The following is a 25137-nucleotide window of genomic DNA, read 5'->3' on the forward strand; positions in this document are numbered from 1 at the left end:
TTTTTCAGCTCATTTTATAACGTGAGGAAAAAAACGAGGAAGATACAAATCTCAATTGGACCACACAAATAGTAAACAATGGTGATTGCACGTCCGCTCTTTCCTCTGGTATGGTCCGTCTTAGATTTGAAGTTGTCTCGGTTTTGAAAACATACCCTAAAATGAGTTGGAAAAATGTATGAACGGCGTGGATAAAACATGTACACCATGGTGGGGCCCGCATATCACCGACTGTATGGGTTACTAGTTGCTACTGGAGTGAGTTGCATGTTGCACCCACTACAGGGGCTACCTCTGTGCGGCCGTTGTGACTTATTTGTTTTATCCACGCCATACATTCATTTTTCCAGATCATTTTAGGGTATTATGTAAAAAATTATGCAGATCCAATGATAAAGTGGACCACACCACAGAAAACAATGGAGTTTGAACGCCACTGATGAAAGCTTCTTGGGGCCACTGAAAGTTTTGGATGAAGCTTATATTTAATTTTCTCCTTCATCCAGGTCTGTTCTGACCTTATGAACAGGTTGGATGGCAAATAAAACATAACAGTAGCCCTACGAAAATTTCAACGGTGGGCGTTCAATCCAAACTATTTTCTGTGGTGTGGTCCACCTGAACTTTGGATATGCGTAATTTTATTTTTTCCCACTAAAAATATATGGAAAAACTAATGGATGGAATGGATAAAACAAATACATCGCAGTGGGCCCCACAGAGCTTGGCCCACGTTATGCCACAGACATCCCCGTGGCGCTGTGCAAGAGGCAATCCGCTTCCGGTCACTACCGAAGACGAGTTCCCTACTTAAGACTCTCTCTCTCTCATCTTGTAGAAAAAACGCCCGAGTCCCTCCAAGCTCCTCTATCTCTCTCTCTCCTTCTTTCTCTTCTCCTCCTCCTCAAAGCTTCTCTATCTCTCTCTCTCCCCTTCTTTCTCTTCTCCTCCTCCTCAAAGCTTCTCTATCTGTCTCTCTCCTCTTCTTTCTCTTCTTCTTCTTCTTCTCTCTCTCCTTCCGCAGTAAAAAGATGCAGATATTCGTGAAAACCCTAACGGGGAAAACCATAACTCTCGAAGTCGAGAGCAGCGACACCATCGACAACGTCAAGGCTAAAATCCAGGTTCCTCTCTCTCTTTCTCTTTCCTCTTCTTCCTCTTCTCCTTCTTCTTCTTCTCTCATTGATATTCTGCAGGACAAGGAAGGAATCCCACCAGATCAGCAGAGGTTGATTTTTGCTGGGAAGCAACTGGAAGATGGCCGAACCCTCGCAGATTACAACATCCAGAAGGAGTCTACTCTTCACCTTGTCTTGAGGCTTAGGGGTGGAACGATGATCAAGGTTAAGACTCTCACTGGGAAGGAGATCGAAATTGACATCGAGCCTACTGACACCATCGATCGGATTAAGGAGCGCGTTGAGGAGAAGGAAGGGATCCCTCCTGTGCAGCAAAGGCATGCCTTTTCTCACACTTGTTGTCGTTTCATGATTCACAATATCGAGTCCTCTCTGATGGATTTTGCTGTCCCTTTCTTGTTTTTCTTTTCCATCCTTATTCGTTGGGCTTGCACAATCGTAGTGACAATTCTCGTTCTTGGCATGGGAATTTCTCATCTGGTTTTCGGATTATGATGTTTTTCTCATGGTAATTATTTTATCGGGAAAATCTCACCGAGAATAAAAGATTAGAAAAGAGGATTAATTTAAATTTAGTAAGTTGTAAAATTTAAGATATAGGTAAAAATGGATTAGTTTAAACTTCTATCTATTTCTTTTGTTGAGACCTTGGTAATTTCTTGCTAAAATCAGGAAAATTAAAATCTGCCTAGATTTTGAGAATCTTGTGATACTATCTTTTGATGAATTTTCTGTGCAAATACAGAGGGATTTTCAATATCTCAGTGACATTGCTCACATGTTCTGAAAATCGAATTGGATCATAAAATTGTAAGAGGGTCTGAATCATAAAACTTAAAATCATAAGATATATGCAATTTTCCATAAAATCATAGAAAAATGTAAATAAATATGCAAGAATTATAAAAAATTGAAAATGATTAAATCTACACTTTTTTTTGATTGTAGGGTGAATTAACTCTTTCCCCTGTGTTCATACGCATAAATTTTTTTATACCATCCCATGTGCGTAGATAAAGTTTGCTATTGCTAGTCTTCTTGATCGCATTGGCTTCAACTTCCCTCTTTATTTTTCCAAATGTTCTAGTATCAAATTGATGTAGTCTGCCATGCATGAGGCCTAAACGTTGCTTTTCTCCTTTCTATTAATAATCTGTTGATCTTCACGTAGGAGCTCATGTTATCTGTGATCGCCTGTATACCATTCTCTTCTCCAACTTAAATTACAACTAAATCTAACATTAACAAAAATTGTCGGCATTCTTAACAATTACCTGATTTGTCAATGCTTGTTAAAAATACTGTGCTACAGTGCTAGATTGACTACTTACTAGAAAATTAGTAATTTAACGGTTCTTTTCATCAATCCAACCATCAAACTCAATGGTGCGTCCCTCCTACCTGTTCTTCTCTAACTGTTTCTATATTTTCAAGTATCTGCTAAAAATTTTGCACCTCTCCATCTTCAAAAAAGTATTTCTTATCTCATGGTAAGACATTAACTTTAGTGCTTGACCAAACGCCACATTCGATTAGCATGCTGGTGCAAGAAAGGTCTTCTTACAAAATTGAAAGGGAGAACATCTGCATGAAAGAATTTTGCAATGTCCAAGCATAATTTTTCTGTACTTCCATCCAGACAACATTTAATGTTGCTTGCTTCCCATCTTGACAATATTTCATCGTATGCTCATCTATGTGGCCCTTTTCCTTTGATTGGCGCTTCTCTCTATTCTCCTCATCCTCTTCTACTAGGGCCTTGTCATGAACCACCACCCACTTTATATAGAGAGCTTCATTCTTTCCCTTTTTGCATCAACTATTCATCTCGAAATAGTTAGAAATTTGACTTGGATTTTGTGTGTTCTGCATGCATGTTGCAACATTTATTCTTGTTCGAGCGAGGTTGTTCTTCATATGGAAGACACCATCATGGTATTGCTGCAATAGATACATTGCAAATGTTGCTTATAATTTGGGTTCACAGTTGTACGATATTCCCATGTTTCATCCTCATCATTGCTTTTACCAGCGCGGTGGTTTAGTTCTACACATTCACTGTCATCACAGACGAAAGCCATCCATCACTCACCAATCACCATTCACCAAATTAATTAACCATCCAGAAAAAAAGTTCACCAGTCACCAACAAATTCAATAAACTCATTCACAATAAAGAAATCCCATCCACTATGTAATCCATCCCATCCACATCCACCATAAAGAAATCATATCCACCATTTAATCCATCCATCCACCATAAGACCACCCATCTACCATAGAAAATTAGAAATACACACATTTCATCACATAGCAACAATGCAAAGAAGAAGAAATGAAATCAATACACATATCAAAGCAATAAAATAAAATACATTAGCTTGGGAGGAAAGGATGTTTTATAGAAACACTCCAGAAAAAAAACAGAAATTGATTTGGATTAGTCATTGAAAAGTGTTGGGGGGGGGGGGGGGTGGGGGTGGTTTGCTGAAAATGGGAGGGCTTACACACAAAAATACATGGGAGGGGTTTTCTTTTCAAAAAATAAAATAAAAAAAAGAAGGAAAAAAAAAAAGAAAAGAAAAAAAAGAAGGAAAAGTAAAGAAGAATTGAATAAAAAAGAAAAAACCACCAGAAGCACTTGCTGTATAAGGGTTTTATTACCATCCAATAGGATCGTAAAATTATGATTTTGTTCACATAATTCAATCCCCAATGCTATTCATTAAGTGATTTTAATTGTTTTTCATATGATTCAAGTCCTGAATTGTATGATTTTAACAACATTGGGCATGTGGTACATGGGATTCTTCTGTATCTAATTTTGACATGCTTCTTTTGTACTATTATTTTCTTTTTGACATTTTTCGTACTCGCAATCATGATTTATATGCTATGGGCTAGTTGAGATTTCTGTGAAAAGCGCCACTTCACTTCCTCTTGTTGAGATACAATAATAGATGATCCTTGTTCTTTATATTTTTGTTGCAATTGATTGGCTTTTTTATGAGGCTATATATATATATCGTCATAGCCTCATAAAAAAAAGAAAAGATAAATACTTTTTTTTAGTGTCTATGAGAACTTATTCATCTATACATACTGTTGCCTAGACGTATAAATACTGGTTTTGCTTTTTTTTGTAAGTCATTGTTGGAACATATTCACCCATACTAACGTTTGAGAGCTGCACTTTTCTTTCGGATAATTTTGATTAGAACTTGTCTATCCATTATGATGTTTACTGTCATATCTTTACTTGTGTAAAGCATTCTTCCATCGGTTTCTGTTAGAGCTGCTTGATTGTCATCTCCTTCTATGTCTTTAAGGAAAAGAACTAAAATGTTTGGATGAGAAAAAAAGAGTTGCAAGAAAATGAAAAATCTCTCTAGTGTATGGAGTAAAATGCTATAAATTAACAAGGCTGTAGGTTTTTCCTCTAGGAGTTAAAAATCAGCAAAATGCACAAAAAAAAAAAAAAAAAAAAAAACCACTTAATGCTTTCCTTGTGGTTGCTATAGGAACATGCATACAAAGATTAGGTGTTTTTGGCTTCTTCTTCTTCTTCTTCTTCTTCTTTTTTAATGAATAGGAACAAAGCAATTTATTTTTCTTTTTATTTTATAAGAGGAGGAATACAAAGTTGCTGAAAATAAAATTAGAAAAAACAGCCCTTGGCAAAATTGTCAGTGTGATTGCCCACCAAACGCCTCCAACTCAAAGACTTCAATGACATCTTCCAAAGAATTTCACCCACTGGGCCCCCGTCTCCTACCTTCCACTTAGTGCAGAGCCCTGAAACCGATGATGGGATCACCCACTAGATTTTTATTTTTTTGAAGGTTAACTGGTATTTCATTAATAAGCGAATACAATCCTAAATTTACATCCCAAAAAGGAACTTGAGCTTACAAGCATCCACTGTTTGTAGACCGGAAGCTCATTCTGCCACTTCCCTCTTGAAAACAACACCTATTCCTCTCCCCCCGTATCTTGCTCTCTCCTCCTTTCTTATCCTTTCTCTGTGCCATGCCCATAGTAGTTCTTTAACGGTCTTTGTCATCACCCAACTGATATTAAAAGTCCTTAGGGATTCCTCCCATACCTTTACAGTGAATAAGAAGATGATTGACCATTCCTTCATCTTTCATGCACATAGCACAGTTATTCGATATAATCCTAGATCTCTTTTGGAGGTTATCTATGGTGAGGATTTTCTCTCTTCCTGCCATCCATAAGAAAACCACTGTCTTGGGAGGAGCCTAATACTGCCAAAATAAATAAGCATGCTCCAAGCCTGTCTCTGATAGTGATTGTCGAATCCTGGAGTAGGAAGACTGCACCAAAAAAATGTCCTGGTGGGTGGACATTCCATACCATTGAGTTTTTTTTTTTTTGTAACACACGCACACTCCCTCACGCCGTAGTGGGATTTCACCACCTATGGATACTCGAACCCTTGACCGGGTGTTGAAACTCCTGAGAGTCTACCACCGCAGCAGGAGTAAGGATCCATTGAGTCTTGTGTTAGACTAGGTGGTAATGCTGCAAATGCTCTAGTAATCTGGTGATGTCATCTACTTCCTCCTCTAGTAAGGCCTTGTGACAAGGACACCATGCTCAACCATCTCCACATTGCGAATAACGGCAAGCCACTGTTATGTTCTTGTCCATAGCCAACCATGCCGCTCTCAATGGTCCATCCATGCACCACACATCCTCCCTGAATCTAATGCGATTTCCATCCCCAAGCTAAAATGATACCCCCTCCTTAAACTTAGGAGCTAAGGAGATTTGCGTTCCACATTCCTGATGCCCTATAACTGACACAATAATCCCCCAACTGTGATAGTCTTGGAAACTCCGCTCTCAATGGTCCATCCCTGCATCATACATCCTCCCTGAATCTAATGCGATTTCCATCCCCAAGCCAAAATTACACCTCCTTAAACTTGGGAACTGAGGAGATGATTGCCTTCCACATACTTGATGCCCTGAGATTTGCGTTCCACATTCCTGATGCCCTATAACTGACACAATAACCCCCCCAACTGTGATAGTCTTGGAAACTCCGCTCTCAATGGTCCATCCCTGCATCATACATCCTCCCTGAATCTAATGCGATTTCCATCCCCAAGTCAAAATTACACCCCACCCCCCCCCCCCCCCCCAAATACGTCCTCCCACTTCAGTAGGTGAAACTAGTGCCTATTCTCAGCTCCTCTCCGTAAGAAATCTTGCCTCAACTTCTCCAATTTATCCAAAACAGATTTCGGACATCCCATATTTTCACAGTGAATGAAGAGGCGAGCAACGTCTTTTGCAGCTACTTGCACATGAAACATCTGTTTGAGATCATCAACCACCTCTGGTACAAGATCCACCATTGAAATATCATGTAAACAAACCAGACAATGAAAGGTTTTTACCTTCATTGGAGCATCATTGTCCCAGATCACCGTAGCCCACCCAATGCAATTTCCAGTACAAAGTTGTCCAAGCCTTCTGAAGTTTTTGGTTGTGAATAAGCCATCCGCCTCAGGAACATAGATGCTACAGTTACCTGTGTGAGCAATGTAGCTCACAAACTGGGGATCTCGTCTTTCAAATTATGTCCAAAGGTTGGAGCCCAAACATCATCCCTACTTGATCTTCGAACGAATCGATCAACCGTACCATCTACGCATGGAGCAATCCGAAACAGTGGCTGAAACATGAACTGGAGAGGGATTTCTGATCACCAAACATCTTTCCAAAAATGAGTCATTGCCCCAGTCCCAGCCCTACATCTGGCATTCTTCCAGAAAACCTGGAAAATGTTAGAGATGGCTTTCTACTGCCCCCTATCCTTGTAGCCTGCCCTGACATCCCGCCCATTTTTATTTATTTTTACTAGGCTATGTTTACATTCCAGGATAACTTTCACCATGGAAGGGTCCCTGCAACTGAACCTCCACCATTTTGCTGGGAGGGCCATGTTAAGATCCCGTGTCGAAATTATCCCTGAACCCCCAAGTTCGATCGGCTTGCAGGCCCTGACGAAGCCACCAAAAGGAATTTGTGATTTCCCCTCCATTTATCATAGGAATCTCCTTTGGATAGCTTCCAACTTGGCTACAACTTTCTGTGAGCATGTAAACAGGGACAGCATGTACACCAGGTGTTATTGGACTTGTAGTCCTCGGTGAATTCAAGCTTTGTTTTCTTTTGGTCAAACAATTTGAACAACATGCCCCTTATTTAGGAATTCATATCCAGGGGTTTTCAGTTGGTTTATCCTTTTCATTATGAGTATTTTTCCAAAGATTAAAAAAAGCCAAGTACATTCTCATTATAAATCTTTCAGTGTGTCTGGATGGATCCCAAACTGCAAGCATTTTGCATAACCCACTCACAACCTCACTTGCATTAAAGATGTGTACCATTAATTCCAGCCATTTGGATAACCCACTCATGACACCACTTGCACAAACTAGCGCATCAGGACAGGTGTTTTGATGCATTAGGTCCTTATAATTTATCAGAATTAGGGTGGAAAAGAAGGTGAATTATTTTTCACAGGATTCAAACTCTTAGATATTTTGCTGCTGCCACTCATGTGGACCAATAATGTTCGATAGCAATGGATAGTTAAATAATTATTTTAACCATTGATTTTTAAGTTATGTTCTCCTGACCATCTGAATTTTAGGCCACCCCATATTACACAAGTATTAGAAGCTCTAGGAAGAATATTATAAATACTGAAAACTAAACTGAAGATTATTATATTTTGGGTTGTTTCAATAGATTTAACTTTGTAATGTTCCAAATGATCAATGATATCAAGATGTTATTCAATATTTTTACGTAAAATTTAAGTCATTATACTGATGCGATGCTTTAAAATTATTGATGTTTATAATTAAATGTATAAAAACGCTATGTTTCCCTTGTATTTGCTTTTTTATAATCAAATTTATAAAAAATTTCGTTACTTCTGAATTTCTGATGCAGAGTCTGCTTTCTCAGCAGATTCTCCTATCCTTTTCCTGTAATTTCTCTTTCATTTAATACAAATTTTGTTACTTCTGAAAAAAAAAAAAGATTTATAAAAAAATTATATTCCTCACACACACACACACACACACACACACACACAAAAGAAGTAAAAAAGAAAAAAGAAGACCAGAAATAAAATTTTAATGGGGTATGCAAATGGGCCCATCTTTATGGGTGCTTGAGCAGATGTCTCCAAATCTTTTAAATGGCACATGGAAAGTCTAATCACCAAACCAGACAGATTCCTTCATAGCATTGGGGGCAAGCCATGGTGAAAAATCATGCCGTTCAGATAATAATAACCCTTTGAATGTGGGCTATTTTGTTACAACTGTATGTTTTGAAAATTTATTTTATTATTAATTTTTGGGCCATAGGTTGGATGGTTAGGATCATAGGCAATCCATGCTCAGGGCTATAGAATAGATGTTTCAATATGATGATTGGACCTCCACTTGATGTTTACTGCTCATTTTTCATGCTATTGATGGGTTTGATTTTTTCACCAGGGCTTGCTATAGAATAGATAGTGGCTTTTATTTCACTTGCGTAAACATCTAAGTTAACCTTCTCTCACCGAGGGTGCGTCATTACCGACTTCTGTCTTTTATGTCGACATATATGCCACTGTTTATAGGGTTAGGACTGTTTAAGCCTTGTCATTTTTGCAGTATGGTCCATTCACATTTTGACCTATCAAATGAATGGTTTCTATCGAGTCCATGCCTGCGGCATGAAGCAATGACATGGAGGCAGGACACCTCCCATGCAATCTAGAGCAAGCTGGATCCAGTCTCGAATGTATATATCTTCGAGGCTGGATCATATTTGCATGGTGTTTGACATTGTTATTTTGCCACTTCCACAGGCTCATTTACGCAGGCAAGCAGCTCGCCGATGACAAAACTGCTCGTGACTACAACATTGAGGGTGGTTCCGTTCTTCATCTTGTCCTTGCACTGAGGGGTGGTTGTTAGTGAAAGGTTCTTTTGTCTGAACTGTCTGGTGTGCAGGAGGCTCCCAGTTCTGGTGAAGTTTCTTGTGCACTTCACATATATAGGAGATAAAAAAGACATGCACATAATATCATTACTTTATTGAATGGTGGAGCTTGCCAACATTGACCAGTGATTGGAAAACACGTTCTGATGACACTCGTTTTAATTTTATCCGGTGTCTTACCATATGCTTTCATCCCTCGTTTCTGTTGTGAGCAGTAGTATGTTTGTGCCAATATGACACAGGTGCAAGATCTGAGCTTTTCATCACATGGGCCATATTAGAAGAGGAGGAGAGTAAAAAAAGAAGAAAGATGAAAAAATAGCGAATAAAGTGAATACATGTATTTGCTCATGTTGACATCGTACACTATGGCCTACCTGATGGAAAGCTTGGCATCTAAAGTTGGATATTGCACAAGTGTTGATAGGTGAAGAAAGAAAGAAACAAACAGCGAATAAAGTAGGTGCACTTGTGCTTACTGTATTTGCACATGCTGTTTTTGTACACTATAGCCCGCCTGATGGAAAGCTTGGATCTAATCAGAGTCGTTCGCCTGATGGACAGCTTGGATCTTGCACAAGTGTGCCATATCTGCGCATGTGCTTGTGTATGGATGGCAGCAAACCTCGTGTTCTCATTGGATGTTTTTAGATTCTGAAAATGCCTCCTCTACTTTCCTACGATAAATGCTAGGCCATTCACACCAGGGTGGATTGATGAGACAGTTTTTTGACACCAAGATGATGGGCCCTTTTGCGGCCCATGTGCAGGATCTGGGCCAGTCATCTGGTGGAGGCCTATGGTCAGCATGCACTGGCCCAGAAAACAGGCTGGTTCACTAATCTGGTGTTGCCTGACATGACGCTGAATATAGAATTGTTCTTCTTTTCCGTGACCATCCGTTGGGCTCATGTCTCTGTTGCCCACTCGATGAGTGGATTAGACTCTTTTTTTAAAATTTTTTTTCCCTTGTTGACCAGGGTGTGTTCAAGTGCCCCCCTCGCCTGATGACTGGTTCAGATCTTACTGTGTCCTGCCCAGTTAGTCAAACTGGATGTGGTTGTGACTTCGCCTTTAAAAAATGCTGAGTTGGTTACTTTGTAGTTGGCCTGGTATTTTAATTGAACTCGTCGTTTGGTTGCATTATTGGATTGATTTCCAAATATTTTTCTGAGAAAGCGGAATTGCAAATGCTTTAAATACCTCTGTTAGCATCTGCATTCCTATTGAGAGAATAGGCCCCGGATGTTGGAAAGAATGCAATTGCAATTTGAGGGTTAGATCCTTGTCTTTGCACCAGTCCCAAAACCCAGAAACTCCACTAGACTGACTCTGTATCTAGAGAGGTTGGTTCTAATTGGCCCGTCTCACGCTTGATGGAGCATGCCCTAAAAGACCATTGCTTTGGAATACCCAACTGTAGGCCCCACTGGTCGGAATTGAATCCTCTCCTGCCAAGGCTCAACGTTTGAAAATTAAGTTTCGTGGGGTGGGGAGTGAATCCACCGAAATTGATTTCATTTTAGATAGGTTTTTAATGTTCTCAAACAATATCTTCTTCTGGGCACACGCGTGAAGGCTCAACTACACGCAACAGGAAATAACGCTGGATTCGTAAGAGGTGTTTATGTTTCGATGGCCTTATTTCTAGATTACCACCACATAATCACCTGGGACACTCCTGTTGAGTGCTTGGACAACACAAGCCAAGCATGCGCGTGTGAGATTTTAATATCTAAAAAGGTTGCGGATACGTGGAGCGCCCAGCTACACCGCCGCCGCTAAAAAGTTACACTATCAGCACGTTGATTGCTCCGGATAAGCATTTGGGCTGGGTCATACTACCTATATGGACAAATCAAAGTGCGTATAGGCTTCCTAAGGGGAGTGGACTAGTTGAGACCCCGGACTCACCCAAGACGGTGCGGCCCTTACCGTGGGGCTCACCTTGATGATGTATTCTATATCCATCCGTTTTTCTCCGGATCATTTTAGGGCATTATCCCCAAAATGAAGCAGATCCAATTATTAGTTCTATACCCACGCAGTCCATCCGTTTTTCCAGATCATTTTAGGGCAATATCCCAAAAATGAAGCAGATCCAATTATCAGGTGGACCATACCATAATACGATAGGAAACAGTGGTGATTATTAATGGGTTACAAAAGTTTTGGATCAAGCTGATATTTGGTTTTTCCCTTCATACAGGCTCATGTGATCTTATCAAGAGATTCGATGGAAAAAATGGATGGACGACATGGATACAGAATACATACATCAAAGTGGCCCCACGATCAGGGCCCCACCATCTCATGAACTTGGAACCACCAATGTCGGTGAGACCGTGACCGCAGCGGCCACCTTAGACTTGGATCTGCCTAATTTTTTGGAACCCGTCCTAAAATGGGATGGATAAACAGGATAAACGGATAGATGGCATAGATATATACAAGGCATCAACAAGGTGGGGCCTACGGAAAGGGTAACACCCACCAAGGTGTTACCCGGGCAACAGCCAATCCGCGCTCTGATGTGAGGGCTCCCATTGGTCCAACGGTTCAAATCAGAACAACTTGCCCATCTCGGTCGGCCACATGTGGCCAAATCAAATCTCACCAAGTCAGGCCTAACGGAACTTTGGTGTTTCCTGGCATCACCGAATCTGTGGAGGAACCGGATTCAGTGAGGCTGAGGAAATACCCAATTCGTCTAGGCCTAAGGGGATTTGATTGGTCCAGCCTAGCGTGTGAGTTAATTGGATTGACTGTGTCGCGCAAGGATGTGGCCATAAGTGAAGCAAGGTAGGGCCCACCATGACATTTGTGAGAAATCCACTCTGTCCATCCATTTTGCCAGCTCATGTTAGGACTTGGGACCAAAAATGAGTAGCATCCAAAACTCAAGTGGGCCACACGAGTGCAAAAAGTGGGGAAAGAAAAGCTTACCATTAAAACCTTCTTGAGTCCACCTTGACGTTTATATGCCATCCAAACCCTTCATAAAGTTACACCCACTAGGATGAGCAGAAAACACAAAAAATTAGCCTGATGCAAAACTTCTGTGGCCCCATGAATGCTGGGCTCGGCACAACAAGCTCTAAGATGCTTATCAAAACAAGATGTTGAATGTGCTGGGCTTTTTGAACATCTGAACCATCCATCATATGTACGCCCCACCCTGTTGATGTAACCTGGCCCAAAAATAAGGCCAGTATATTCATCAGTTCCTAACATCTGTGCAATAGTTTGATGGCCATGATAGCTTCAATTCTTTTCCCCCTCCATTTGTTTTTCTTTAAACCATGGTCCACCATAAGAATAGACCAGCTTGATTCTTGGGCCAGCAGCACTTACAGTCCAGCCCCAAGTGATGTACATATAACTTGGATGGTCAACACGTACCAGCTTGCACCTGAGGGGATGCCTGAAGAGTACAAAGGCAACTTGAATCACAAGCAATAATTGATTAGTTTTGCATATTTTGCATGGCTTGAGTTGGAGCAGGTGCAATATCATCAACATCATATAAGTCTAATTTGAACTAATTGGCATTGGCTACACAATTCCAGTTCTGCCATTCCATTCTAACAAGGACCCAATACTTAATCAACACGTCTTTCAATTCATTCTACCTTCTCCCACTGCTTTTGGGACTTCTTGTCCCTCAAGGTTGCAGCAAGGGCAAAGTTCATAAGTTCACATGCTTTTCTTCACCTTTATTTTCCCCTTCGCTCTCTGCCAGTGGATGCAAATTGAGCATCCAATCTTCATGGGGTACTCTGTTCCATGGACTCCCACCCATCTTTTGAATGCTGTAACTCCACCGAGGGATTTGCAGCAGCAGCACCATCATCAACTAAGCCTTATCCCAAATAATTAGGGTTGGCAACATGAATCCTGTTTCACCATTCCACTCTATCCAGCGCCATACCTTCAGTTAGACATGGAGATTTGCACAGAGGGATTTGCAGCAACATCCCTAAGCCTAATCTTCCGCCAAAAGTATAATTTAATTAAAACTGCTTGAGCCATCAGTAGTATATCAATACAGAACTTTGTAGACCTTTGCCTTTCCTAGCTTTTGAGGGACAATTTCCTGCATATCATGTATGTTAGACTTAGACTTGATGATGAAGATATCCAAGTATTTAAGGCCCTTCAATTGCCGTTATACAGGGCATTGTCTCGTCAAGCATATCTTTCCCATCTTGATCATCCTTGTTTCTATTTGAGAAACCATTCTCCGAATCCAATTCACAGTATGTAACCCCTTTTCCACATTCCACGTCTTCGGCTTGTTGGATTGAATTCCCATTTCTTGATTGATCTACTTGTTGTAGAGCATCAGACAGCTGATTCTCTTCAGATGTCAAGACATAAAGCATCACTGGGAGGTCAGGTTTTTGGGGTGGTTCTTTATCAAGGGAAATTGGAGCCTTACCTGGCCTGTCCCCCGCCAAGTCAGCCACCCTTACCTGGTTCAGTTGTGTAATGTTTTATTAGAGATGCAACGGCTTAACTTTTTCATGCCATCAAATTGAAATAGAGGGCATGCTATGTCACTACCTGTAATGGCTTCATAACCACATAATCTTGCTCTTCAGCTCTATTCATTGAATCTTTGGCCTGAAGCTCCATGGATTCTCTTACAAGCTGGCTCAAGAAATTTACATCGTCGGACATGACACCCAGCCCTTTCAAAAGCTTCGAGCCAAGCTGTAAACTAGTCTGCATTTACACCACGATGACAACAACAACCAAGCAACAATAACAACAACATAAGAGTAATGTGACAATGTAGTATGCTCAGAAATTCCACAAGAAAGAAAGTTTAAGGAAATAGAGAATGACAGACAAAGTTAAAATGACATTTTCGGTTCACATATACAGGGGGAGCCATCATTTCTGTGACTCAGATAGTTAGTCCCATGAGCCCATCATGAACATGAGCCCATCATGAACAGAACATGCCCCAAATGTATCTTCCATAGAAAAATATTTCCCATCTGTTCATATATATATATATATATATATATATATATATATATATATATATATATATATATATCCATTTAATGGCATCCTTGGCTGAACCATCCACTCACAGTTGACTGACTGCATAGTTAACATTGTCCCATGCCAGTGTTTTTTGGCATGGCCCGTCCATAATGAGGCTCGTCATATGACCGGAATGGACCACAGAAGGGTGGGCCCCACACAATTAATGGGCCAAAAAAGTATATCTGTTTGGTTTGGTCAAGCACAACATAATTCCTCAGAGATTTGCCAACAATGAGAAGCAAAAGAAAAAAGGGAAGCCTTTTCCAACGTACCTCTGCATTTTCGAGTATAGCGTCCGTTGCCCCTGCTTTCTTCAGCTCCAAAAGATGCACAATGTCCTGAGCTCTGGCATATATGGGGATCTGCCAAACAGGTTTTGATTCGGCATTTTGGTTGATCAATTGTTCAATAGAAATTCTACAACATCAAAGTGCAATTTGATTGTGTGTTAACGTAAAGCTTACAGCCCACAAATTTGATGTCCACAATACATTGCAGGCTAATTCCTTCAATACCAATCCCATCTGCAGTTCTTTTTACTAAGGCTATTCCAATAGTCTTTTCTGTTCGCGAAATTCATTCAGATGGGACATGGTTAAGATTTATTTGCCATGATCTATATGAACACCACATAGAAGGTGTTTGGTCATCACATGCTTGTACCTGTTAGATGAGGTCCTATGTTGACAGGTCCTCCCTTGGAGTCATCCTGTTTTGTTAAGAAGCTTGACCATCTAGTTCACAAGACTGAAGTTCTACTGATAATCATCATGTCACAGACTTCTAGATTCTGTTCGTGTTTGAAGTTTGGATTTGCATTGGGTATTGTTTTCGCACTACTCTCCTCCATGTTCAATTTTTCGAACTTAAAAAAAGAGAAGTTCACAAAAATGCAATCCTAATTTGTATAGGTAACTCCTGGGATTCTTGAACAGCATCATGAGGAACTCATTGCACCAAAAAAATGGCAAAGCTGTAGCATTAAACTGACTTCAGTTAGGAAGTGTTTGGATTCAAAGAATCCAAACTGCAGATGTGGAAAGCCCCCTAGAAATCCAACAAAGTGAAAAACATTGGAAATGTTGAGAGTTCAATGGTCAATATATGTTATTTGTTTTGCATGGTTGATTTCCATGGAAATGTTGAAAAGTCAATCTTCAATGGTGAAAGGTGTTTCTTGTTACCGTGGAAATGCCCATGGATTAGCAGTTTGGAAGAAATCAATTAACTCATTTTTTGAGGAAAAGTGTAATGATGATAGTCAATTTCCACAATTACTTATTTGATGTAGGTCATGACCTACCTAGGCCCATTGTATGGCCTAAGAAGACATAGGCCATAGCCCATGGTAGGGCCAACATGTGCTAATTTTTGGACGGTTTATTTACAGATTTTTTTATTTTTATTTATTTATTTTTTTGGGAAGGATTAAATCAAAGATTGTAATTTACTATTTTTGGGAGATAAGTGGGGCTGATTTAAAGATGCGATTGAAGATACGAAGGAGATGTGATTGATATGATTGAAGATATGTGGCTGATTTAGAGATATAATTACTTTCTATGTTTGCTTTTTCTTATTAGGCTTTTATCATATTAAGGAAAATTAGATTAGTTTAAAATAAATTATAATTGATTTAAAATCAATATCTTAGTTCGGGGGATTTTAATTAAAAGATTCATTTATTTGGATTTATAAAAGGGGCTGGTGGTGTAGGAGTAACTCAATTTAATATTTTTCCAAGTGTGTGAGTTTTTATTTTTTTAAATTTATTTTTAATTAAATTTTTTGTAAGAGAAGAAGGTTGATATCAATAAAGTTCTTTCCCTCTCTATTCCATTGTTCTTGTGGGTATGCTTTTTTTTTTTTTTTTTTTTCTTTTGCAATTTGGGTATTGAGATCTCATTGACTCAATAATCGGGTTGTGCCGTTATTACAATACAAACGAAAAAAAAAAAACATCATAACTATGGAAATCGGTGTAATTTCCAACCATTTCCAGCTTCCCAAACAGGTTCTTCCCGTAGTTTTATGCAAGGAAGAGAAGGAAGAAAAAGTGGGAGAACAGAGGAGCGGGAGAATGGAAGAGAAGAGATTGGCGTTGGGCATCCCCGCCTCTTTGCTTTATATACTTTTTTAACAAAGCCAAAAAATGACAAAATTGCCAATCACTTAATTACAATGAGACATGTACACATTGAGAGCATACCACATAAGACTAAGGGCTACATAATCAAGGAGGGCTAGGTTGGCGGTACAACTGAGCAACCCTCATCACAAACATTCTAGGTCACAGTCCACATTCATCACCATCAACACTTTCAACTGGGCAGGTGAGGGTCCTGCCCCACCAAACATAGTCGTGAATTTCATAAACTTTGGTTGGCTTGCAATACTTTGCTACCTTTCTAAATTGATTCACTTTCATCTACTTGAGTTTTTTTTTTTTTTTTTTTTTTTTTTTAAACTTTTCTTTTGTTATTTATTTATTGGCAGTCAGAATTATTATTAAATTAAAAAGGGAAAATGGAAGTATTACAGGCACAGGCTCACTGCAAGAGCCAAAAACACACTGAAACCAGCCAAGGCAGCAAAGGAAATGCCAAGGAGACGCAATGGAAATGACAGCTTTCTCACACATTCTGCTCCTTTTGGTGTGTGGCTTTGTTATGTGGCCTCCAAGAAATGAGGTTAGAAAGAACCAAAACAAATACAGTAGCAGAACAATTCACATGAGCGCTATTACCGCAGGGAATGCAAGCCGAATCCTTTGAACTGCCTCGGTTGTCCTTTCTTTCCCTGCATACATGACCATGACAGCTTTTGGAGAAGAAATGCCAGCAGATTGCAGAACGGCTGGACGTGAACCATCTCCATAGAGGATTGGAAAGCCCAGTTTCCGAGCTGCCTGATTCAGTCATGGAAAGCTGATTATGCAGAAAGTCTTGAAACCACCAGCTAAAAGCAAAAAAACTTTTTGACTGCTCATGCTGCATACAAAACGATTCTAAAAATTTGAAGGGCCAATTTGGAAGCTGCCAAGTATGAATTGAGCAGAATCCTACATTGGGTTTTGTGGCAGCATGGAAGATGGTAACTACAAAAGTAGCATCAGCTTTCCTGCTTTTTCCACCTCCCAATTGAGATTTGGGATGGAGTGGTTGCAATTTGCTGCTGAAAGAGGAACTTCCAAACACACCATATGGCTGAGTTGCAGGAAAAAAATTCACTCACCTTTACAACCCCTGGATCAAGATCAAAAGCTGCGTAAGGCCACCCAGCAAAGTCACCATCTAGTCCAGAGGCCAATGGAGTTGATAGGAAATTGGCTAGGACCTGTAACTAGGAACACTTAAACACCTCGAACATATAGATAACTCAATCAAAACTGATATCAAGATTATCACGAGCTAATACCCCACCTGACCCATTTGTCCGAATCCAAGAATGACAACTGGATCAGTTGCATCGAAATTCACAGTATCAGCAACTTTCTGCAAAGACGTCTTAGGATCCACCTACATGCCGTTTTATGTAAATGAAGAGCGGTAAACAACTCAATACTTGTTAACTAATAGATGTAGAGTATAGATACATACGTCCTTCCCCTCAAACTTCTCATCAATGATCTCGGCAGCTTTCCTTCCAACTTCATTGAGGAATGGGGTCAATGCCATTGACAACACAACAACGATTATAAGCAGCTTGTTCAGCTCAAGTGGCAGTACTCCAAGCCTGCGTACAAAAGAGAATCGTGACACAGTATATTTGGAAATGATCAATAACCAGGTACACTGTCATGGAGATATATGGTGACTGACCTGTTTGCTAGTGAAAATACTACAAAACCAAACTCGCCTCCTTGTGATAGAAGTAGTCCAATTCGTACACTTTCTTGAAATGTTAATCCAACACGGGGACCTATCGCAGTTATTATAAGTGTCTTGATGACAATTAGACCTGCCAAGAGCGAAAGTACATTTGGCCATTCTCGGAGAAGGAGCTGCATAGCAAAGAGCATAAGTTGTATAGAGAAAGCCTTGGGAGCAAATTGTAGCAAAATTTCTGCTACACACACATAAAAAGCACTTGATGCTATGCTCGTTATGCTACAAAATGCAAATTTCATTGTTCTTATATAGTATTTCTCCCTATGTGAAAAACATCAATTTTAGAAGCAGGAAGAATCTATCGAGTTGGCTTAATCTTCAGTAAAAATTATTGTTCATTTGGTGGTGACGTCTTACAAAATAAATAAAAATGTAGAGAATGATACCTGAACATGCCTTTTATCTAAACAATCTTTACATGCATCCACAGACTGGTGAACTCTAGAAGCATATGGCTACAAGATCATGCTATATTGACATTCTACTTTCAAGTAGTGTATCATGTACATTTAAATATGCATATTGGCATGCAAACACATACCTATTTACACAAAATGGGGCTGTTCTAAAATGTACCTATATTTGCTTATTTGTACAGTATAAAATATTTGTAATACTGCTTGATTGCAAGAATTAACCATATTAACGATAGAAGAAATTAACTATATTGGCTTTCCAATAAATAACAATATTAGGCGATATTTATTATTGATTTTGCCAAGAGTATTCTATGAAAAAATGTTTAACTTCCGCTTAAAGGTTAGAGGTACTTGCTAAATGCTGGTAGATAGTGGACATCAAGATCATTGAATCACCCATCTAAACCAAATGCTCCAAAATCCCAGACTAACAAATCTTCATGATCAAATTGGTGCAATTGACCCATGATACATTAGAGACTGGAAAAAGTGACCGCACACATGAAAGCATGTACCACGTTCACATTGGAACTCACACATGCAGTTGATGATAGATGCCTATGAGAATAATGTATCATATAACAAGAAAATTGTGAAATATTTTGACCTAGCTTTCCTTTGAAATAGTGGTTTAAATGATCCTAAGATGGCCTGCATTCAGGTGTTCATGATACAGATAGTTAAATTCTGGCTCCTTTGTAGTGCTATCAACAGGTGGTGTTCAAGACTGAGAGTTGGATGCTATCATACCCATAAATGAATCTAAGGAAATTGATTCAGATCCTGTAGGATTCCGTATGGAAAATGTACATGAGGTACCGGATCTGAATCCAATTGACCCTAGATCCAACCTGATTGGTAATGGGCCTGATATCTGGACCCTGATCCAATTAAATTGGACCAGATACTTCGTTATCCACAGAATAGGGTACCCATTGACAGCCCTGCTCCTCTGACTGCAACATTTGAATAGAACAAAAATATGATCACATGCCCATGCATATTTAAAGTCAAATGCATGCAAGGACAGCCTAAAAGGTAGCTTAAATCCAAAATATAGGAATTCGAGTGCAAGCAAACGGTGGAGTGCATGATTAAATTTGTAATATAACCCATGATCTGGAATACAAGAAAAAAGTTTCAGAACTTCTACATATATTGCCCAGTAAGAGTAAAAGCAGCATCTCACATAATAAGAATTGTGAAACTACATTCTTAAAATACCTGCATGTCGATGGATGTTCCTGTAGTTACAAAAAATAACCCAAGAAGCAAGCCTCGAAAGGGCCTTATGTCGGCTTCAATCTGTGTCCGGAAATTGGTTTCTGCTAGAAGTGCCCCAGCCAGAAATGCACCAAGCTATGCAACAATAACAGATTCATTAAATACATTAACTAGGAAAACTCAGGATTTTAGCCGGTTTACAACTTTCAGACAAATTATCAAACCGTGTCACTGAAGCCCAAGTATTGGGTCATAAGTGAAGTCCCTGCAACTGTAAGCAAACAGAGAGCAACAAAAGCTTCTGAGCTCCTTGATTCTGCAACAACCTGCATTTTAATGTAATTGGCCTCAAAAAATCTCTTTTCTCAGGCACCATGAAAACAATAAATATGACAGATGGAGATTTGAGTTATTATTAGGAATCTGATACCAACTTCAAAGATACGCCTGAGTAGGTATTTTCCTCCAAGGGAAAGCAGGCCAAGTCCACCTAGAGCCTTCAAACTTTCTGTAGCTAGCATTGGCCAAATGCTTTCCTCCACTAGGTTCTGCAAGAAGGGACCAAATAAATTATAACCAGATTTGGTTTGAACTGATTGATGGATGCACTTGACAGGCTGAAACATGCACTGTATATAAAGTTATAGTGCCAAACAATATGAACCCCTGTGGAGAGGTCTTGAAAGTTTTTTCCGCAGTAACACAAAAATGGAGTTTGATTAGAAACCTCATGGATGGTATCATCATAATGCAAAATGGACGAAGCTGGATATAGGAGGTTTAGACTTCAAGAAGCATGCTGAATTACTAAACAATTTCATTAAAAAAATGTGCAGAAATTGTCAATGGTAGCAAGGAAACATCAGAGCATCTGAACTAAAGAACACAGGTTTCTTTTATGCCATGGGATTTCAAATTCCGACATGGATTTGAGGAAATGGGATGGATGAATGATGAAAAGCTGTAACAGCAACTAAACTGGATTTCTTGTACAGATCAATTATTGCATAGTTTGCATGTGTGAAAGCTGATAAGATCACAGTAGAAGAAATGAGAAAACAACCAAACTATATCACCAGTTTATGAATGAAGGACATGGACAAAGCTAGTGGGACTGAAAACAGGCCAAAGCACACAGCTGTATGGAAAATCAAAGCTGGGCTACACATACAACATTGTAATTTCATTTCGATGATGAAGTGATTAACCCCAGGTCCTCCGTCTTTATGTTGGACAAGAAAAAGGCATAACCAAACTGTGGAGTACTTTAAGGCGGAAAAAACAAGTTAAATAATATAGACAGGGGAGCCACTATTTGCGCTGATACACTTGCTCTTTTTTATAGATACAACTTTGTACTATTGTATTATCAAGAGAGGCAAAAGGGTGTGTTCAGGCTGAATTGGGCTGGGTTCGGGCTCAGGCCTACTTAGCATCTTGTGTTGGCTGGGCTTAGGCCCCCTTCTCCTGTAACAGGCTGGAGATAGGTCCTTTCATTATAGCCAGTGGCAGGCTTGGGCTGGAGTTAGGCCTATTGTCCTAGTCTTTCAGGCTGGACATGGACAAGCCCTGGCATGGCCCATACTGGCTCAATTAACAAGAGGGGATTTTATTTTTTTTTCCAAAATTAACATCAGAGAAAAGAAGCAAATAACTCCACTTATGTACATCCTAACTGAATGCATGACCTCATTGCAGTAGCCCAAGCATCATGCAATGATAACCAAAACAACCTGTTGCGATTGCATAAGAATGACAACAACTAAATTGGGGAGAACTAAGGTCCCATTTGGTGAGTGGCATGTTGCAACATGGTAGCTCCCTAGGAAGGACTTACCACGGGAAACAAGCGCAAGTTGAAGGAAAAAACACTACTGAGTGCAATGCAGGGGTATTTTCACACCAGGCTTGGGTGGGGTTGCTTGTGGGATGCAAGGGCACACTCGGGGTGGACGGCCCGTGTGAGGTGGGTGGCTCGTGTGAGACGGGCCCCACCCGTGTGAGGCGGTGGCTCGTGTGAGGCGGTACCCATGTGATTTGGGGACCACAAGGGGGTTCGGCCGAGGTCCTAACCCAGGAGATGTGGGGCCTGGGCTATAAGATAAAGGGATTGATTCGCCATGCTCTATCAGTTTGAGCTTTTAGAGCAAGTGGTTAATTGTCCTGCATTAGAAACAATGATGTAATGGTATCGACGCATCCCATTATGCGTGATTAATGCAGGGGCATTTTCACACCGAGCTTGAGTGGGGTTGCTTGTGGGATGCAGGGGCACACTCGGGGTGGACGGCCCGTGCGAGGTGGTACCCATGTGATTTGGGGGCCACAAGGGGGGTTTGGCCGAGGTCCTAATCCATGAGATGTGGGGCCCGGGTTATGAAATAAAGGGATTGATTCGCCATGCTCTATCAATTTGAGCTTTTAGAGCAAGTGGTTAATTATCCTGCATCAGAGTGAAGTTGACAGTGGTAGAAATTAGAGGGTAAAAGTCGAGATGTCCCAAAAGACCATCTCAAGGGAATTCAAATTCACATTGGTTCCCATGCAACACCAGCAGAGCAACAAACAACATCCTTAAACCTAGAGATCCAATCATGTATACATAGAAAAACATGAAAAGTGACAGCATAAGGATATAATTCATGTGACCACACAAGTAATTGAAGTCTGTCTGATTTCCCAACCAAAAATTTCCAAATGGAACAAATATACTTTGCAAAATCAATTTCAAGGCTAGGAAGTACCACAGATGCAATGCAGTATTTCTTCTATGGTAAATTCAGTTGGACAATTTCAGTGCTAGTATACATGTAAACTTTTTGCATACCTGACTCTCTAGCACTGGAAGTATGACTAAGAGGGGGACGACAGCTATGTCCTGCAAATATCAACCAGTGGGGATCAAAGTAGTTATCGACTTGATATTTTTTGTTGTGCATTGTGCATGACTGCACTAATCCAAAATCAAAAGCACAAAATGGAGGCAACAGAGTTGCATCATTCGTAACTGTATAGAAAATAGACAAAGAAATAAAGTGCAAAAAAAATGGTGAGAACCTGTAGCAGAAGAATCCCCAGAGTTGCTGAACCCAATCTTGTCGGGAGCTCTCCCTTCTCTGCAAGAAGCTACAAAGTACACTTGGTAAGCTCTCAATTAGCATATCAGATACTATCATCATTACTTCATATTCCAATGCAGGGGTAGCTGTAATTCATGTACACATTACATCAACCAAAGGATAATGGTCAGTCAGAAGCATACTTGTTTCAGACTTGGATCATCTTTAATGTTAAATAATGAACAAGATTAAAATTACATCCATTTAGATCTATTCCAAGTTTAACCAGGATAGTGGTCAGTCAGAAGCAAGGACCATGGAATTCCACTTCCACCAAAATTTTAGATGAAAACTGTTGAAATATATTGAGCTAGTTGTCCTTAATCCAAAAATTTGGAGGAGCAATGCTGCCCATCTTGTGCCAAAACACAAGGGAAAACAATCAAACCCTTACAGTGCAGGACTATCCATATTGAAGCTTTATATCAAAACTGATGCAAGTAATGCACCACCAAAAATAAAAAGAACACTATTGAATGTAATAAAAAGAAAAATAAAAATACCGATCTATTGTTCACACGATGATAGTTTTAGCAGCATCCCAACTGCATACAAAGCATCACATCTTTGTATGACCATAGCATCATACTATTCTTCTATTGAGCACATACCCAATGGGTTTGGAGGAATCAGTCCATAAAGCAAGAGAACATCTCCACGCATAAAAACTTCAATTCTTCATTTCACTACTCATGAAAAGGGTCTTTGCATGTTCATACACTTTTAGCAAAGCAAAAGAAACCCTATGATAATGCTGATCAATAATAATCCATTACTAGTAATCCCAAACATCTGTTAATAAAAAAACAAACAATGACGACAATATCCCTAAACCCCATCACAAGCATAGAAGCCTTCTGTGGGTATGTACTCACTCACTTCACATTAGAATCACATGATCTTTGGCTTGTATGAATGCTAATTCAAAGGATTTTGAACAGGACCAATTTTATCCATTCAGACAGGTGCCCAAAAGTGGTCTGCAAATAAGTGTTGGAAGTACCTAACTTGAACCTGAAGTAACTAAATTGGGTAGAACTGGATGTTATTTACGAATTAAGACTACCAACTAAGAAACCTCTGAGTAATGTGGACCCACAAAATGATCGGTCAGATTGTGAACCCACAAACTATCAAACAATCTGATCATCAGGTCACCTTGTTCAACAGATAGATTATGGAATGATTTCATGTGTTGAATGGACAGATGATGGGACCTCCTCATCATCGCTGGTTCACCTTTGGATATGCATCACCTTATCATTTAGGAAAAATGCCCCCAAAAGCATGTGTATGCCAAGTGGCTTGACAACTGAGAAGCCCTTTCATGATGACATCCGATTCTTAGATGGGACAAAGGGACCACCAAAAACAATTTCTAAACACAGTAGAATGGTGAATCTACGAACTTTCCAAAATCCAAATAACCAAAACACACTAGCAGAGACCTTAGCATATCTTCCACACAATATGCCCCTACAAGACCAAGGAGAACAACTTAGCCACACGCACTTTGTGCAGGGTTATTTGTTCCATATGAAAGACAGAACTAACAAACAAATCCAGATAGACATTAAATAGAATATCATATAAGTGATGCACCTTATCTGCCTGTGGATATGGATGAAAATATGCATATGCAAAACTATTTATTTTTAATTCATTATAAAATGTGTAAGAAGATATCCCTTTTACTTTTTTCATTTAAGCGAACATATCACCAGTGAAAAATTAATCTTCTGCAGTGAACCATTTATTGGCTAATATCCTTGATGAGGGCTTTGAATCACACATATGAGCCATTAGGAAAAGAAAAGAAAAGCATATCAGTGTAAGGGTTCTCTATTAGATTTCTGGTCGAGTTTCCAATGAAGAATACACAGGAAATCAGATTTATCACATGTGGAGGAAGATTCAAGGGCAGAAAAGTTCAAGAGATGCAGGGTCTGTAAAATGGAGAAAGTATCAGAGACAGGCTTTCTAGTTTGACATTTAGATGTTGAAGATTCTAGGACTTTTAGAAAGCTCATAAAAAAGGAAAAACTCAAGAAAGCGCAAGATAATGATATTCATAAAATTGCTAGCATTTTGGGGGACGTCTCACCATCATTGCAACCCAAAAGGGAAGAGTATACACCTCGTTCACCTATACACCATGTATAATTCTTTTGAAATGCAGAAAGCAAAGTGACAACGCTAAGATCAGATCACTAGATGCTAGGATCCAAATGGAACCTTAATG

The 25137-nt window shown here is 39.7% G+C and overlaps 2 protein-coding genes across 3 annotated transcripts in view; one reads left to right on the forward strand and one right to left on the reverse strand.

The window, feature by feature from the left end:
* The first annotated feature begins 957 nt into the window (after positions 1–957).
* On the forward strand, positions 958–9344 carry LOC131228651 (ubiquitin-NEDD8-like protein RUB2). Its single transcript, XM_058224466.1, has 3 exons — positions 958–1124; positions 1197–1456; positions 9049–9344. The coding sequence occupies exons 1-3, from the start codon at positions 1032–1034 to the stop codon at positions 9155–9157; spliced, it is 462 nt and encodes a 153-aa protein (XP_058080449.1). The 5' UTR covers positions 958–1031; the 3' UTR covers positions 9158–9344.
* Positions 9345–12703: 3359 nt separating this feature from the next.
* The window catches only part of LOC131229449 (K(+) efflux antiporter 3, chloroplastic-like), a 47858-nt gene continuing 35424 nt past the window's right edge, over positions 12704–25137 (reverse strand). Inside the window, exons 7-19 of one of the 2 annotated variants that reach the window (XM_058225409.1) lie at positions 22834–22902; positions 22604–22654; positions 20211–20324; positions 20001–20102; positions 19777–19911; positions 18065–18246; positions 17843–17978; positions 17666–17761; positions 17478–17579; positions 16990–17151; positions 14516–14605; positions 13749–13910; positions 12704–13657 (exon numbers count right to left, since the gene is read on the reverse strand). In XM_058225409.1, the coding sequence (XP_058081392.1) occupies positions 13331–13657; positions 13749–13910; positions 14516–14605; positions 16990–17151; positions 17478–17579; positions 17666–17761; positions 17843–17978; positions 18065–18246; positions 19777–19911; positions 20001–20102; positions 20211–20324; positions 22604–22654; positions 22834–22902 (1728 nt within the window). In that variant the 3' untranslated portion in view covers positions 12704–13330. The remainder of the gene's footprint in view (positions 13658–13748; positions 13911–14515; positions 14606–16989; positions 17152–17477; positions 17580–17665; positions 17762–17842; positions 17979–18064; positions 18247–19776; positions 19912–20000; positions 20103–20210; positions 20325–22603; positions 22655–22833; positions 22903–25137) is intronic. The other variant, XM_058225410.1, reaches the window with a different exon arrangement.

Source organism: Magnolia sinica, chromosome 16 (assembly GCF_029962835.1).
Source record: "Magnolia sinica isolate HGM2019 chromosome 16, MsV1, whole genome shotgun sequence".
NCBI lineage: Eukaryota > Viridiplantae > Streptophyta > Magnoliopsida > Magnoliales > Magnoliaceae > Magnolia > Magnolia sinica.

Bases quoted from the DNA above. Each gene is read 5' to 3' on its own strand.
- LOC131228651 (XM_058224466.1), top strand. From the start codon at position 1,032: ATGCAGATATTCGTGAAAACCCTAACGGGGAAAACCATAACTCTCGAA. The intron at 1,125-1,196 runs GTTCCTCTCTCT...GATATTCTGCAG, and splicing joins ACGTCAAGGCTAAAATCCAG to GACAAGGAAGGAATCCCACC. The intron at 1,457-9,048 runs GCATGCCTTTTC...CCACTTCCACAG, and splicing joins ATCCCTCCTGTGCAGCAAAG to GCTCATTTACGCAGGCAAGC.